General features: G+C 45.4%; 1 protein-coding gene across 1 annotated transcript in view; it reads right to left on the bottom strand.

Moving 5' to 3' along the window:
* SCG3 (secretogranin III) overlaps positions 1-17,884 on the bottom strand; it is a 46,729-nt gene that overhangs the window by 13,146 nt on the left and 15,699 nt on the right. The window contains exons 8-10 of the mRNA XM_088656788.1: positions 17,557-17,673; positions 3,387-3,464; positions 1,764-1,889 (exon numbers count right to left, since the gene is read on the bottom strand). Of these exons, the coding sequence (XP_088512914.1) occupies positions 1,764-1,889; positions 3,387-3,464; positions 17,557-17,673 (321 nt within the window). The remainder of the gene's footprint in view (positions 1-1,763; positions 1,890-3,386; positions 3,465-17,556; positions 17,674-17,884) is intronic.

Below are 17,884 nucleotides of genomic sequence, written 5' to 3' on the forward strand. Positions count from 1 at the left end.
CCCCACCCTCGAGTATCATGTCCAGTTCTCGGTGCCACAATTTAAGAAGGATATTGACAAGCAGAGGAGGGTGACCAAGTTGATAAATGGTCTAGAACAGGGGTTCCCAACAAAATTTTCTCGAGGACCCCTCATCGAGCCGCTATTGTGACAAGGACCCCATTAATTCCTAATCCTAAATCTAATTCCTAATTCCTAATCCAATTTTTCCAGTAAGCTTAACACTGATCTTGGAAGGGTTAGGTTCAAGGGACGCCGACGATTTAGGTTCAATGGACACTGACAAGATCGGTTCGAGAGTCACTGACTTACTTGCTTGAACATCAAATGCATTATCTTCCTCTTCATCTGTAGGCCTTTGTCGTTTTAACGAACCACTTTTTAACCAACAATCCATTTTTAACTACGTGAACTGTAGCTTCCGCGAAAAACAACGCTTTGTTTACAAACACTACTGTTTTGCAAAGAGGCAGTGCGTGCCAGGGAGGAGGGAGGGGAATGGAGAAGACAGGGTACCTGCGCAGTAGCGCACAAATGAAGCCGACGCGCACAAAGCATCTTGGGGAGGTGAGCGTTAGTAGAATGCGCGCGCTGCCTCTTTGCAAAACAGTAGTGTTTGTAAAGCGCCACCTAACGGCATACAGCAGAACTACTGCCTCTATCTAATTCTAGTTTTGCGCTAGACTCTGCTCATGCAGGAAGCGGCCAAAACAAAAAATCTGTTATCATACGAAATATATTTAATATATTTTTTATTCTAATAGCATCTTGCGGACCCCTCTGGCATAGCTCGCGGACCCCTGGGGGTCCCCGGACCACCTGTTGGGAACCACTGGTCTAGAAAGCAAGCCTTATGAGAAGAAGAAGAAGAAGAAGAAGAAGAAGAAGAAGAAGAAGAAGAAGAAGAAGAAGAGTAGTTTGGATTTGATATCCCGCTTTATCACTACCCGAAGGAGTCTCAAAGCGGCTAACAGTCTCCTTTCCCTTCCTCCCCCACAACAAACACTCTGTGAGGTGAGTGGGGCTGAGAGACTTCAGAGAAGTGTGACTAGCCCAAGGTCACCCAGCAGCTGCATGTGGAGGAGCGGGGACGCAAACCCGGTTCACCAGATTACGAGTCTACCGCTCTTAACCACTACACCACACTGGCTCTATGAGGAACACTTGAGGGTGTTGAGTATGTTTAAGCCTGGATAAGAGATGGCTGAGAGGTAATATGACAGACATCTTCAAATATCTGAAGGGCTGTGACATGGATGATGGAGCCAGCTTGTTTTCTGCTGGTCCAGAAGGTAGGGCCCAAACCGATGGAGATTCTGACTAAACGTTAGCAAGAACTTTCTGATGGCAAGAGTTGTTCGACAGTAGAATGGACTCCCTCGGGAGCTGGTGAACTCTCCTTCCTTGGAGGTTCTTAAACAGAGTTTGGATGGCCATCTGCCAGGGATTCTTTAGCTGTGACTCCTGCATTGCAGGGGTTAGACTAAATGACCCTTGGGGGACTCTTTCAATTCTACAATTATATTCCTTTATGATTCTATACTGGTAGGGATGTGCCTTGAGGCTCCGCTTCTAGGCTTCCCAGAGGCATCTCGTCGGCCACTGTTAAGTGACAAGGATGCAGCGCTCTTTTTACGTATGGTCTTTGGCAACCAGACACAATAATAATTTCATTACGTAAGGTTTTGAAGACGCATGCCGGAAAAAACACCTGTGGGCTGGATCTGACAATGGCAGCAGCAAGGACAGGAATCTCTCCTTACCTTTGGGCTCCTCGTCGTTTCCTGTGTTTTGTTCTTCGGCTTTTGTCGAATCCTTCAGCATTTCGTATTCTTTTTCCATCTTCGCTGCTGCGGCTTTTGTGCTGTCAGCCTCTTCAGTGCTCTTGTCTGGGGGGGGGGGGGGAGGTTTGAAAGCAGAAGGCTTCCCTGTATCATCCCAACCACATCATTTCCTGAAAGCACACCAGCTCACCCTTACGCACCGCGTGGAATTGGAAGCGCCGTTTGGCTGACTTCTTTCCGCAAGGAGCACATTAGGGCTGTGTATACACCATGCATTTAGAACGTATTCAGAGCCCATGGCTAGAGTTCCCAGGTTCTTCAGGGGAAGTCATGCATTTTAAAGGTGCTTTAACTTTATCTTGTGCGCGCAGCCCTACTTTACAGAGGACACCCCTCTCTTTAAAGGGCTTTTTTGTCCAAGTCTTGTTTAAAGATAAAGAAACTTCAGAATGGAGAGTGGGGGCTGAAATTGCCCACCAACACTGAGTAGCCCCCAGGCTTAGCAGGCATGCCAGCCACCTGGTTGGCGTCCCTCACTTTGGTGAGGCAGATTGTGTTTCTATTTAAACTACATAAATTAACGGTATATCTAAATGAGCATCTTTACCTATAAATTTGCAGAAATTATGTCTAAATGTGCACCTTTACCTGCACGTGCAAATTTGACGCAAACCTGTGTCTTCCGATGGTACCGAAGTCCCTACCCTAGTAAAATGTTTATAGCCGCTCTAAGGCAGGTAGAATTACACTGGCCACACTCTTCAGAGACAGTAGCTCTCCACCATCTCAGACTGATGCTTAGCCAGCAATTCCACCGAAGATCCTACTCACTGGAGATTGAATCTGGGACCTCCTTGGGGCAGGAGTAACGGGCTGGCACCTATGGACACCTGCCAAGGCCATGCCCCAGCAGAAAACCAGCTGCCAGCTCCTGGAGTATCCTGGCCCTGCTGCTCCTGTCTTGCCGACTATGGCTGGATCTTCAACTAAGCGAGTGGGTACTGGCAGGAACAAAGAGGATGACCAGTAGCCCCATCTCATCTTGCCTGCTCTGTTAGGCCAACTCTGTAGATTGTGAGCTATGAGAAGGTGGGGCCATTCAGAGAAATGAGCTCTTATACCCCATAAATAACCCTGGGAACCGTAGTTGTCAAGGGTGCTGGGAATCCTACAACTGTGGGTGGGGTTTCCTAACAATTCTCAGCACCCTGACCAAACTACAGTTCCCAGGGCTCTTTGGCGGGGAGACATGGCTGTTAAAAGCGGCATAAAACTGCTTTAAATTCAAATTCATATCCAAGATCCACTGGGACCATATTGCCTGGGGACCTGCCACTGAACCTTCTGCAAGCAGATCATGTGTTCTGTTACTCAGCTATGCGCTTTGGGGAGCGATAGGTTTCGGGTAGAAAATCAACCCAAAGAAACCAGACTAAGGCAATTGGAAAATTATGGGAATAAAATTACACCAGGGAATATAGGATTTTCACGACAGAAGGCTTTTATTATTTAAATCGATTGGACGGCTGTGCAATAAGAAGTTAATTATATCTACTGGGAACAAAGCTATAAAAGCGATGCAATATCAGAATAAATGAATACCTGATGGCAGCTTGTTTTTGGTGTTGGGCTTTTCGAGTTTCTTTCTTGTCTGTAGAGCTATCATTGCGTCCAGGTTTTCTAGAAAGTAGAAGCAGAAGATATTCATCCCTGTGCGGCAGAACGGGCTTATATGAGGCTTGATTTGATGGGTTTGCAAAGTAATGAATTATTCCCTTGCATTGAGGAAAATGCAGGTTTTCAGATGTTTAAAAAGCTATTGAGCACATGGGATGTAAATAATGCTGCTTATTATAAAATACCAAGAACCAAAAATGAAATCTATTCATAGACCAGCCTGCTGCATTCGACAAAAGGCCAGTTTAATCTTCTTCCGTTTTAACTGAAGAAGAGGGGAAATGTAGCAGCAGAAATGCCCTGCAGCCAGAGAAGAGATGAACACAATTTCAGAAGGGGTGCATGGGAAATAGGGACTGTGGAGAACCTCCAGCCTCTGGGCCTGTCAGAGGCCTCTGAGGCATTTTTCCCCAAAACTACACCCACCTGTCAATCAAGTGACATTATTTCAAAGAGTGAGTGATGTCAGCTGATGGACACGTTTGTGTTCAATTCTGCGCTGATTGCACAGCCCAGTTTCCTGCAATGAGCTGACATGTGCAGCTAACTCCCCAGGATTTGACCCCTGGATCACCTGATGAGAGAGGGGTTAAAACATGCTCAGTTCAGCAGGAATCAACACAATCCCTTTCCTGATCACAAACAGATTTGCATCAAAACCCCTGCTAAATCAAAGCTTCCCCCCCCCGACCATTTTAGCAGTACCTTGCTGCCTGTGAGGTGCTTTGAAGTCCCAACTTTGGGCTTCAGAGCATCAAATCACCTGATGCCATTGCGGTGTCAAGTAATTGACAGGTGCGTGACCCTGCTCACCTGTCCAATTTGCCCTGCAACTTTGTTCTATTATAACATCCTCTGCACTCCCTAACTATTGTGTTCCCTTTGTATGTCACCCTGTCAATGAGAACAAGAGAGATCTTTTACCTGTGCACAATTAGCACAACATGATATGGGGGACAGCAAACTATGGCCTTCAGACATGCTAACAATATTCTTATTCTAAAAATGTTGCCTTCAGTTGTGATAAAAAGAGAGTCAGTTTATAGGGGGGGGGGTCATATAGCAGGTTAGAAACCTACATACTCTGAACTTTCTGAAACAATACATGAACCGGAATACAGCCAGCCTTTGAAATCTGCAGTTCTGCAAATTTTGCAATCAGTTCTCCAGGCACGTTATGTGTAATAGAATGCATATACTAAGAGAAAAATGTAGATATACATGGATGTGTTACTGAAAACAACTCAGAATATGTATTATATCTGGGGAAGTTGATTTGCAAAGCTGTGAATATTAGAATTGCATACAAAAATGTATAGATACCAGGCGACATTTACACTGATTGATTTTCATGATGAGTTTTTTTAATTGCAAATGGATGTGGAAAGGTGGAGAACCGAAGACTGTAAAACCGAGAAACCGAGGGAAGCTCGAATTACATGACCCCTTATCATCACATTTTCAAATTCTGTATCCACAAGGAGTAGAAACCTAAGAAGCTTCTACAAGGCCATAAAGGTAAAAGGTAAAGGGACCCCTGACCATTAGGTCCAGTCGTGACCGACTCTGGGGTTGCGGCACTCATCTCGCGTTATTGGCCGAGGGGGAGCCGGCGTACAGCTTCCAGGTCATGTGGCCAGCATGACAAAGCCGCTTCTGGCAAACCAGAGCAGCACATGGAAACGCCGTTTACCTTCCCGCTGTAGCGGTTCCTATTTATCTACTTGCATTTTGACATGCTTTCGAACTGCTAGGTTGGCAGGAGCTGGGACCAAGCAACGGGAGCTCACCCCGTCACAGGGATTCAAACCGCCGACCTTCTGATCAGCAAGCCCTAGGCTCAGTGGTTTAACCCACAGCGCCACCTGGGTCCCTACAAGGCCATAAAATAATAGTTTTTGCAGGGTGTTGCCACATTCTCTTTCACTATAGTGCAACCCTGTCTACTGAGAAATGATTTCTGTTGGGGCCATTTGGGCTTTGTCCCTGACAGGATGACAGCATCACTTCCCTAAAACTGTTTCCCCACAAGCAAAATACAAAACAAAATTCTGAAGCGCTAAATGATGTCAAGCAGAACTTGCTACCGCAAACAAATGAGAACGGAAAGAGAAGCAACGCCAGCCAGCAAGCCCTGTTTCCAGTCGAGACTCTAAGTGCCCACCAGCTGTGGTCTGAATATGTGTGCACAATATTTGCTTTGAGTTATCCTAATGGGGTGAGTCATCCTGAGAAATGTCATAAGCAAGGCCAGTAGCTTAGCAACTCGGTGTCCTACTTGGGCCTTTAATGAGATCTGATGTCATTGCTAGGCCAGTTGCCTTGGCAACCCTTAAAAAAAAACCAGAGGAAGGAGTTGAGCTCATCAAGGCGACAACCTTTCACCTATCTGGCCACCTATTTCTAATAGGGTTAATGAAAGGAAAAGGTTGCTGCAGCTGAATTGCTTTTTTAAAAGCTTGCAACTTAAATGAAACAGCCTGGTCTGTCTTGGAGACAGTTCTGCAGATTTCCAGTGATCTCCGGTGAATCCTGTGTTTTGTCAGGCCAAAAATGGAAAACGAGCGAGGTCGCAACTGAAAAAGAATGGCAACTTAAACCGACAGAATATGCACAGCTTGCAGACTTAACATATAGAATAAGAGAACAAGAGGAACATATGTTTAGAGAAGGTTGGAAAATGTTTATTGAATATATGGGGAATAAATTGTGTAAACATGAAAACATTGGCAGCATTAAGATAAATTCAACAGTGTAAATAAGTTTTGATGGATGCAATAATGCAGGGATGTCCAACAGGTCGATCACGATCTACTGGTAGACCCCCCCAATGTTTTGGTAGATCGCGGTTGATCTCTTGCTCCCTTTCCTCTGCATCTGTAAATCTGACTCCTGCCCTGCCCCCTCATCCCGCCCTCCATTGTTGTTTGAACTCAGGAAGGGAAGGTTCCAGTTTCCGCCTGCAGGAATGGCGGACCTGTTTTCCATCTCTCTGACCTTCGTGAGGAATTTGGCGGTTGCTAGGGGAGTAAATGGCAACCCCCTACCCTCTCCGGGGGTTACGGAGAGGGGCCGCTGGCCCGCGATGCCCCCAGACCCACTCCGACTGTTTTTGGAGTGGGGGGAGCTTGGGCTGAGCACTCACGAGGGCCAGGACTCCCGGACGCTAATCTGCATGGCGGGGATTTCCATGGTTAAAGAAGATAATTAGGCTTAAATCTATGGACATACTTCAGAAGGAGGGGAAGAAGCGCTGTTTACTGCTGAGAAATTTATGCTGCTGAGGGAGAGGAGTCAAAGACTGTACCGCATCTGGAAGAAGGATTGATGGGGACGGAGCGATAAGGGAAGTGAGTTTTTATTTTTTTTTCTTCATATTGTTGCCTCGTACCTTCCCGGACGCGATGTCCTGACTTGTTTGGAGTGAAAGAGAAGCAAAAGACTGTGTGAGTTGAACTTTATAACTGTTGTTACTGAGCATATTTTTTAAAGATGTGGAGTTGCCGATGAGAAAAGCCCCCCCCTAGTCGGACGGAAGGAGTTCTGGACGCGTTCGGAGGATTTATGAGCTGTGACGCACTTTAAATTGGAGCAGCGACCTGAAGCTAAGTTCAGCTATAGGGCAAGGAGATCCATTAATTTACCAAGAGTTTATGGTTTGATGTTTGGGTCTCCTGCCTGGAAAAGCTGTAAATTCTATAATGATCGTAAATCTTCATGGCTATGAGAGAAAACGAAAGTGATTTGAGCTTTTTAAGATGGCGCTACTTCGAGCTGCTTCGACGCAACAGGGAGCTCCATTAAGAAGATTTATGGGGAGGCTGGACTGATTAACTCACACAGGAGAAAGAACATCTGTGAAACTTTGTTTGATATTTATCTCAGCAGCTGGGAAACAATCGGATGAAAGTGGAAAACATCTATGTGACTGTAAGGGGAAGATCTGGATTATTATGAACTTGGAGGACGATTTGAACTTTAGAAAAAAGACGGCAGTGGACAGTTGCGAGGAATTCCCAATTTCTTGAAGCATGGGAACCCAAATAAAAAACTCTTTAGATGATTTGGCATAACATTCGGTTTGATTGATATATATATGTGTATAATTTGAAATATTGAATGTGATATAATTGGTTTTAATTGGAAAATTAATAAAAATATTTTTTTTTTTAAAAAAATGAACTCAGGAAGGGAAGATGGGGCTCCCTCTGTGTGGCTGTTTTCATTCATAGCGATGTTTTTGTGAGTGACTTAACCCCTACTTCCCTTGCCTTCCTCCCTCCCCAAACGGAACTTCCTTCCCCCCAAAAGCCTGCACCTTAACCCCCCCCAAAACGATGCTTTCCTCATCCCCCCAAAAGCTGAAGAACTTTGAGCTGAACCCCTTAAAAACGGGCTTTCTTCCTCCCCAAAAAAGCTCAACAAGTTTGAGCTGAACCCCTAAAAAAATGGGGGTAGATCATTGCCAGATGTTAATTCTGAAAGTTGATCACAGCCTCTTGGGAGTTGGCCACCCCTGCAAAAATGGAAAACTGAATGGTTTAGTTCTTGTGAAATATGCAGGGTTTTATGATATGCAAAGTGAACCATGGTAAGAGAAGAATGGAAGTCATTGATACCGGTATGAGAAAATTAATTGGGGTAAGGAATATTTTTTACCCTGTGGGCCAAGTTTGACAAGGGATGAGGTGCACCCACCTGCCATCATCTGACATAATAAGTTATTAATTAAATTGTTGTTGTTGTTGTTGTTGTTGTTGTTGTTGTTGTTGTTGTTGTTGTTGTTGTTGTTATACTTATTACCTGCCTTTCCCCAGATGATCTGAGAACAGCAATACAAAATACAGCATTGAAAATAGTTTACAATCACCACTACAGTACGGTAGGTCCTAAAATATATGTATCTCAAGTGTCAAAGACCAGGGTGAATCCTTGGTATAAAGGAAAAGCTGTACAATAAAGGTGCCAAACACACCTCTGTGGGAAGGGAAGTCTGAAAATTTTTACACATCACTTGGGAAGACAGGTGAACTAATGCCAGTGTACTGGAAGAAGCAAAGATCACCAGCAAGAAGCAATGATTCTTCAACATCAACTTTGCTGGACTGGTCATGTTGTGCGGATGCCTGATGATCGTCTTCCAAAGCAACTACTCTATTCCGAACTTAAAAATGGAAAGCGTAATGCTGGTGGTCAACAAAAGAGGTTCAAAGACTGTCTCATGGCAAATCTAAAAAAAAGTAGTATAAACACTGAAAACTGGGAAACACTGGCCTGCGAGTGCTCCAATTGGAGAACAGCCTTTACCAAATGTGTCGTGGGTATTGAAGATGCTCAAACTCAGGACGAAAGGGAGAAACGTGCTAAGAGGAAGGCACGCTTGGCAAATCCACGCCGTGATCAACTCCTGCCCGGAAACCTATGTCTCCAATGTGGAAGGACGTGTGGATCCAGAACTGGCCTCCACAGTCACGGACTCATTTTTAAAACCGTGTTCATGGAAGACCCTCTTACTTGGCTATGAGGGATCACCAAAGAAGAAGACAACTAAGGTGCCAAGCACACCCCTGTGGGAAGGGAAGTCCACAACTTAGGGGTTGCCAGAGAATTCCTTCTTCTGAGTCACACACCCCAAACGTCTGATGGTGGTGGAACTGCCAAGAGGGCTTCCTTGCTGATCTTAACATCTGACAGGGTCCATAGGGGAAGGGGCGGACTTTCAGGTAAGTCATTTGTCCAAACAGTGAGCTGCAAAGCAGATCTTTTGCTGTACACTGCCATTGCTCCTCTCCATACATTTCCAGAGCTCTCCTTGCATTTCCCGAAAAGGCAAATATTCTTTGCAAAATCAACATATGCCTGAGAGACACTTTGTCAGCGCACACTTGTTCACTTGTCAGTATATTTTGGAAGCAATACGCATCAAAGCGTCTGTGGCATTCAGTCATTCTTCAGAGATAAAACCTGACATTTCCCACCCACTCCCCCTATGGAAATGCTTTTGCACTAGAACACAAATATTTAAATATTTGTGACAAAGATTTTAGTCATTATCATCATAGCACAGTCTTTATGGGATTGGCTTATATATTGTGTTTAGAACAGCAGTTTTAAGGAGAATGATAAGTTAAATTCTTCAGTGGAGCAAATTATTTTTATTTTTTGGCAGAATACCAAAAATAGGTTTTTGCAAAGCATTTCCCCCTTTTCAGTAATACAGTCGTCCCTCAGAAGTCGAACAGAAGTACCTCAGAAGTCGAACAGAATCCATTCCATAAGTCCGTTCGACTTCTGAAACGTTCGACTTCCAAAACGCGACTTTTGATTGGCTGCAGTAAGCTTCTGTAGCCAATCAGAAGTCACGGAAGTCACTGGAACACTCGATCATTTGGGAGCTGAAATGTTAGACTTCCAAGGCATTCGGGAGCAGAGGTACGACTGTATATGTATTTATATGCACACTTTACCCCAGTAAACACATTTTTGGACAATGCACTGCAAAATTCAGAGAACTCTGTGAGAATTTCAAATTATGGCTATATTTCAGTTTATGTCTTGTTTCATAAAATGCGGATTTGCTAAGTTTGCCTTCCAATGCAAACAGAAGAGAATCCCCCACACCCTTAGCTGGAAGCATATGTGACAGCCGGTAATCGCTTAGGACCACTGATCTTTTCAGTGATAAAGTCAGTGAATACAGAAATTCTTGCTCACATGAATTCACGATTTATCTGTTTGGCAAGAACAGCTCAATGCCTCTCCATATGCTATACATCCTTGACTCCTCTGCAGAAGGTGGGGCTTAACCCATCTTGGCAAAGTAGAGGAAAACATGGGGGGAGGAGAGGCATACGGTGACATCTGGACACGTCCACAACTACTCAAAACAATTCTCTTCTCAATTGCAAGATAGCTGGGGAATGGGATTGCTGAGTCATGGGCGAAGGAGGAAGGTGTGATTCTGGTGACTAAGGAAGGCAGTGTGACAGCCAGTGGCTCAGCGAAGTAGGGGGAGTTGGGATATGATAGAGTCATAGAATTGTAGAGTTGGAAGGGACCCCAAGGGTCCTCTAGTCCAACCCCCGGCAGTACAGGAAACTCAGCTAAAGCATCCATGACAGATGGCCATCCAACCCCTGCTTAAAAACTTCCTATAGTGTTACCACCTCTAGAGGGAGACCATTTCACTTATTACTTGCTTTTTCTCTACACTAAGAAGTCTCAAATGCCTCATCCTTTTCTTGTAGAAAACACTACATTATGTCAACAAGATCACCTCACTCTCTATGCTGTTGACACTCTCAACAGACTCTGAAAGGTTCATGAGACAGGACTTGCAGAAGCCACGCTGGCTGGCTCTGCTTCAGCAAGGCTTGTTCTTCTACATGCTTGGTTATTTTCTCTTTAATGGTACTTCCCACCAGTTTTCCCACTGTCGAACAGCTCTTACTGTTAGAAAGTTCTTCCTGATGTTTAGTGGGAATCTCCATTCTTGTAATTTGAAGCCATTGGTTTGAGCCCTACCTTCCAGAGCAGGAGAAAACAAGCTTGCTCCATCTCCACGTGACAGCCCTTTAGATACTTGAAGATGGCTATTATATCTCCTATAAGGGAAGGTGGCTTCAAGCTGAAAACAGTTCCCCACCCCAACAATGAAGTCTCTCCAAGGCTCAAAACAGGAGCCATTGGGTATAGGAGTGAGCTTGGGAGTGATCTACCATGGATGGAAAATGCTCCATCCTCAGAATCGTCTTCTGCTGCAGAAGCAAACAGGGTGCGTAGCATGCAGTGCCATCGCCAGTCATTGCTGTGGGGAAGCTTAATAATAAGCATCACAGTAAAATTTACCCTCAATATACAAGCCTTCCCTACAAACGCTCAAAGCATTTCACAAATGCAGCATCCCTAAAACTGCTGTGTGTGTGGGGGGGGGTGTCATTTGGGGAGCTGAAACTGAGAGACCGTGGCCCACAGTGCACAATGTACCCAGAACACAGGTTCTGATCTGGATGGTGGAGATTTCCCAATACATAGCACATGGCCTTAACCCACGCCCCTGTTTTTATCCACACCTAGTTTGCTGCCTGCACTGGTATTCTTAAAAAATACCAGCAACCCCAGAACATGGTTGGCTTGACTTTCTCCTTGTCACTAAATAAGTTAGGAGACACCCATTGAATGAAACTGGATTCCCACTTGGAAGGCTACTGACGGATTAGGCAACAGAGAAACAGAACCTTACAGAAAGCACAGACTGATGCTTATGAATTTGTGCGCACACAAGGCTGATGCGCCTGCTTTTGCACATGGATGCTAGCACTTAAGAGAACATGGCTCAGGGGGACAGAATGTGATTCTGGGACTAAAAGGTCAGCATAGGTTACAGATTCAGAAGAATACAACTGCATATGTTGCCTCAGTATCCTTTCAGTGAGCCTTGGATTTGAGACCTAATTCATCCACTGAATGATGCTTCAAGACTGTTCTCCCTGGAGAGAGATCTGGCAAGGATGACATAATGCTGGGCCTTCAAATCCCAGACCAGCTGCTACCGAGATGTGCTTTTAAACGTAACTGTCTCTGCAGATTGTCAAGCAAGGAGCTTGAGAAGCACGTGACATGGTCTACTAAATGATTTATTGCCTTTAATGCATAATTCAGGTCCGTAGCTCCAGCCTAAAAGTGGAGAGGTGGTGTTTTAATGCGCCTGTTCTAAAACCAGATAGTCTTGTTTAACTTTATAGATATTGCTGGTTGTTGTTGGTGGTGGTGCGCTGTGGTTGTTGTTTACAGCAGATCCCTTACATATAATCTCATAAGAGGTAAAAGGGGTGGTACCTATGTTGATTTGCCCTTGTCCCTAGTCAATAAAAAGTGATGGGTGATACTCTGAACCCCTTGTAGGAGGCAGCAGCAAAAATCCATGCTGATTACAAAGCTGCCCCTGAAAGAGAAGAGCCTGACAAAGTCAGAAATAGATTGCACTGTCTCTGACATGTCTGTCTGTCAACAGAGTACGAGGATGAAGGTACTGATTCTCAGCAGGTTGACCCTTAACTGAACGGGGCATCCTGTCAACCTCTAGTGCCCCCAATAATTCTAAGCCCCGAGAATCTAGTTTGCTTTGGATCAAACCCAGATCTAATCTACAGACTTACTGGGTCATTGCCCATGATTGGAAAGTGGCTTGATGTCAACAGCCTTGTTTACTGTTTATTGCCCTCATGTGAATGGCTGGAATGTATCATGAATGACCTTCATTATACAATGCAAAACATTCTTCCACCAGGTCCTTGGCTTATTGACATCTGATGCCCTTTTTAAATGTGTTGTGGGAGGGGGGATTATTGGTTTGTAGTTGTTCTTATTTTTATTATGTATTTTGTGGTTTTTATATTGTCATTTCATGTTGTGAACTGCCCTGGGATTTATGGAAGAAGGCGGTGTACAAATAACAACAACAACAACAACAACAACAACAACAACAACAACAACAACAACAGAAATAAGGAAAGGACTGCAGCTTAGTGGTAGAGCATCTGCTTAGCATGAAGAAGGTCCTAAGTTTGATTCCTGGCATCTTCAGTTAGGACTAGGAGAGACGTCTTCCTGAAGCCCCAGAGAGCTGCTCTCAGTCAGTTTGCTAATCCTGATCTAGATCAGGCACCCCCAAACTTCTGCCCTCCAGATGTTTTGGACTACAATTCCCATCATCCCTGACCACTGGTCCTCTTAGCTAGGGATCATGGGAGTTGTAGGCCAAAACATCTGGAGGGCCGCAGTTTGGGGATGCCTGATCTAGATGGACCAGTCTTTGGTGGAGCCATAAGCAGCTGCCACCTCTAGTGACCTCCATCACTGCTTTTCCCAGGTGATTCCCAGCACTGAGGTCATTGCCTTTTCCGACAGATTTCTCACTTTCCAGGACTCCTTGCCTAGTTCACCCAACCTCCAACTGGGGAAAATGGCCCACTACAGCCACCTTAGTATAGCAGAAAAGGGAAGTGATATCACCATTTTCCAGTATCAAAAAGTGCAGATACGAGTTGTAAGGGGGAAGGCTCATAGGGAACAGCCCCCCCCCCCAATCAGGTCGAGTTCCTCTCAGAGCAGTAAGTCCAGTAGCGGATCAGATTACAGGAGTCAGGAAGCAGAGAGGGAGGGACAAGGCTCTAGCAGCGTCAAAGAGCCTCAACACCGAGTAGAGAGGGAGGCAGATGGGGAGGAAATGACGGGAAAGCAGTCAGAAGGACAGCCCTTCCCCCCGATGCCTGAATTGAGGCGAACGGCACCCCGTAGGACAAGGGGGAGGCGCTTTGGAGTTCCCAAGCTGCTATGTTGGGCGCGAAACAGAAAGAAGCCATTGCGAGGTTCTGACTCAGACTAAGCAGACATGTTTTCCAGAGACTGTAAATAGAATGCACATTGAAAAACACCTTAAGGACAAGCAGGTGTGGAGCATTGTTACTCAAGAGTAGCCGCAAGAACCTCAGACACGAGTGATCCCCCTGGCTGTTAATCCTGCTCCAAAATGGATTTTGGCAAATAATCCACTTTTTGTGGTTTACTTTTCAAGCCAGTGCTTCTTCAACATCATTCTCTAGGTATTGTGTGGGGCTTCCCTTTAACCCCCCTCCCCCACAGCAACAGTTCTCTGCCCAGCAGCAGTCCATGTTCCCAAGGAAATGCACACATCAGACCTTTTCACAAATCACAGCAGCTCTGGCAACAAAGCACTTTGCTCCTCCCCCCTTGCTATACCAAGCTCATATTCTCATGGTTTCTTAAGCCTCTTGAGAAGAATATCAGATCAGCGTTTTGAAGGTAAAAAATAGAGTCACTTTTCAACTGCGCTGCTAAAAATAGCCCAGCATTTGAGAGAGTGTTTTCCTTCCACCACAGTTGACTGCTTCGATAGCAAACAACACTGCCCTGAGCACCACAAACTAGCAGAGCAGAGCGGAGCCACAGCTGTGGCTAGGTTTTTCTCGGGGCTGGCTCACACATGCATGTTCATCATGTGTGGTTTGGGGGTGCTCCTGGAGGCGCAGGTGTCCTTGGTGCTAAGAGAGCCTTTTACCAACTCCGGTTGCTAAGGCGGCTAAGTCCATTCCTGGATGGAGACTGCTGACCACACTTCTCCATGCGCTGGTAGCCTCATGGGTTTGATTACTGCAATGCGCTCTTTGTGGGGCTACCCTTGAGGTTGGTCTGGAGGCTTGCAGCTGGTTGCATGTTGGGACAAACTATCCCAGCATTGCTTGTGGGATTTGCACGGGCTGCCAATTTGTTACTGGGAGAGAGAGAGCTTCTTTTGCAAGTTCCCAAGATATCAGAAGTCCACTCAACACTTTAATCACAGATACACCTGTTCTGCGGAAAGGCATTCCTGCCAAGACATTTTAATTCCAACAAATCCTGAGAGATCTACATTGGCTCCCAGTACGTTTCTGAGCACAATTCAAAGTGTTGGTGCTGACCTTTAAAGCCCTAAATGGCCTCGGTCCTGTAAACCTGAAGGAGCGTCTCCACCCCCACTGTTCTGCCCAGACACAGAGGTCCAGCGCCGAGGGCCTTCTGGCGGTTCCCTCACTGCAAGAAGCAAAGCTACAGGGAACCAGGCAGAGGGCCTTCTCAGCAGTGACACCCGCCCTGTGGAACACCCTCCCATCAGAGGTCAGAGAGATAAACAACTACCTGACATTTAGAAAATACCTAAAGGCAGCCCTGGTTAGGGAAGTTTTTAGTCTGTGATATTTTTATGTATTTTGATGTGTGTTGGAAGCCTCCCAGAGTGGCGGGGGAGACCCGGCCAGATGGGCGGGGTGTACATAAATTATTATTATTATTATTATTATTATTATTATTATTATTATTATTATTATTATTAGCTTTCCCAGCTGGGCGACATGTTCTCTGCCATGTGTGTCTATCCTATATTGTATTGTCTGCTGTTGTTCTGGTTTTTTTTTGCTGTCATTTGTGTTGTTTTTAACCCTTCTCTTGTACATTGCCTTGAGAAACTTGTGTAGAATGCAATTTATAAAAGAATCATGATAATCACCCAACTACAGTACTCTAACAGTTAGGAATGACTTGTCTATGTGAATGGAATACTGCAGGTCAAGCAACAGATAGAACTCTCACATAGCCTCCAACATAGTACTTCTCAATGGACTTGGTTCACACATTCCACCATCAGTCATCTAGTTCACAGTAACTTGGGCTGAGCCAAATGGCGCATGCGCATTCTGAAAACTTTGCTCCTGCAAAACGCACACCTCGCCTTTCATTGATAGTTTAGGAGGCCTGTGAAAGACTGGGGGGAGATGTTTGTGTACTTCAAGTGAGAGCACAAAACATGGCCGTCACTCTGATTTGGCTTCATGATGGCCAAATTGATTGGCCACAAGATGCTGGCTGTGTGATCCCTGATTGGTTGGGTCTTACTGTAGCCAAAGAGATGACTTACACTGTCAAAGCAGCTGAACAGCTAAGAAAGGCAGTGAACAGGAGTGGTACAAAAAGATGAGGTTTAGTCTGAATCCCGTCCATGTCTGCTCAGAATCAACTCTTGTTGATTTCAAGGAAATTTACTCCCACGAGACTGCAGTCTAAATCCTTGCCATTTATTACCATTTGCAGGAAGCCATCTAACAGCACATCATGCTACTGTTTCTCCCTGATGCATCATGTGTCAGGTGTTTGGAATCTGCTGGGTACTTGCAAAGTGGCTTTCCACCCACTGGCGGAGGAACGGGGGGCATGCAGGGGGAGTGCACCACCCCTGGCACCATCAGGGAGAAGGGTACCATTGCGGCCACCCCCAGACACGCACCATGTACCCCCACCGCGCTGGGCGCCTCGCCTCCTTGGTCAGCGCACCACACCTCCAGGATGCACGTCAAACCCCCGGGACGCACGCCACACCCCTGTGGGTAATGTGCCACGCCCCCGGGTGCATACCACGCCCCCAAGGTGCGCATCAGTGATGCCTCTGCGTGCTCTCTACCCCTGGTGCCAGAGCATGCAGCTTCGCCACTGTTTCTACCCACCCAAACATTCTGAGTTGCCAAAAGGATTGCAATCCAATGAGCCCACTGAAGCGTGTGGAGACATTGCTGTATATGCAGCCACAGCAGGAATTTCATTCCACCCCCTCCCCACCACGCAGCACTGCCTCTCCACCAGGCTGCCTCACAGATTGTTATTTAATGTGTACTTCCAGCCCTGGCCAACACTTTGTTTCCAAATCCATCTAGATCCCATTAAAGGCAAACTGTTGGGTTTGTAAAACACAAGTGATCAGAAGCAGTTCTGATGGCCACTGGCTTCAAGGGCTATTACTGAATGGGAACTAAAACTGATCACAGGAAAATGTCATAAGGTTCTATTCACCAAGAACTGGAGATAGTAGCTCACTATAGACATGTACTGAGTAACAGCAGGAAAAGCAGATCTGAAATACAGGTTTTCTATTGGAAACCTTGCAGTCAGGAAATGCTCTGTTGTTATGGAGCATCAGAAAAATGAATGTCAGTTCCAGTTTCTTTCTGCTTTTGGTCATAAAGTCAGGGTTTTTTTTTAAAATCCTCATGAAAACTTGTCAGTATTTTGGTATCAGCTTCTAATAGACACATTTTAGTATACAGTTTTGACTCAAACACATCTTTTTGTATACAATAGGCTGCATTTGTGGTACACATTTTCCGGATGAAGAAGTGCATCACAAAATAGGAAGTAGTGCAGATTCTGAAGGATTGATGTGTTTCTGTTCATGTACAGGTTCGAACAGTGCACAAAAGGTAGTTTCTCATTAAAATGCAAACAAAATCAAATACCCCCCATCCCTAAGTAAAGGGCCACAGCTTAGGGCGAACAATCTGTTCAAGTTCAGTCTTATTCTGGTTGAAATCGCTTCATGCCATGACCAAGAACAGAGAAACCCGGCACCTCAACACTACTTACAATAAATTGCCATGAAAAGGTCACTGATTTTACAACCCTGATGATGAGCAAATGATAGTTTAATCACCAGTATTCGTGGCACAAAGGGAGCAACTGTTGTTACAAGGAGTTAGGAATGTGTTCTTACCTAGGTACGAAACACCCTCTTCTGGTGTGATTGTTCCATATTTCACCATCATCTTCACAAAGTCTATCAAAGTCTTCATGATCGTTATGAGGGTTTCTTTTTCTTTGGCTTCTTTCTCTGTGTTGATAAGCAAAGCACATGTGTGAATATGTGCACAGGTTGTGGTAAGCAAGGGCATGATGGGCCCCCCTTCAACTTTCAACATGGAATCCTCTTGATATTTTAGTCATGCATGCCCACCTCCCCACTTTTCTCTCGGGGGCAATATGGTTTAAGGGAGGAGATCTTCCTCTGCCTTTAGTCTGTTGGCTTCCCTTTGCAGATGGCA

The sequence above is a fragment of the Zootoca vivipara genome, chromosome 13 (genome assembly GCF_965207765.1).
Source record: "Zootoca vivipara chromosome 13, rZooViv2.hap1.1, whole genome shotgun sequence".
NCBI classification, from domain to species: domain Eukaryota; kingdom Metazoa; phylum Chordata; class Lepidosauria; order Squamata; family Lacertidae; genus Zootoca; species Zootoca vivipara.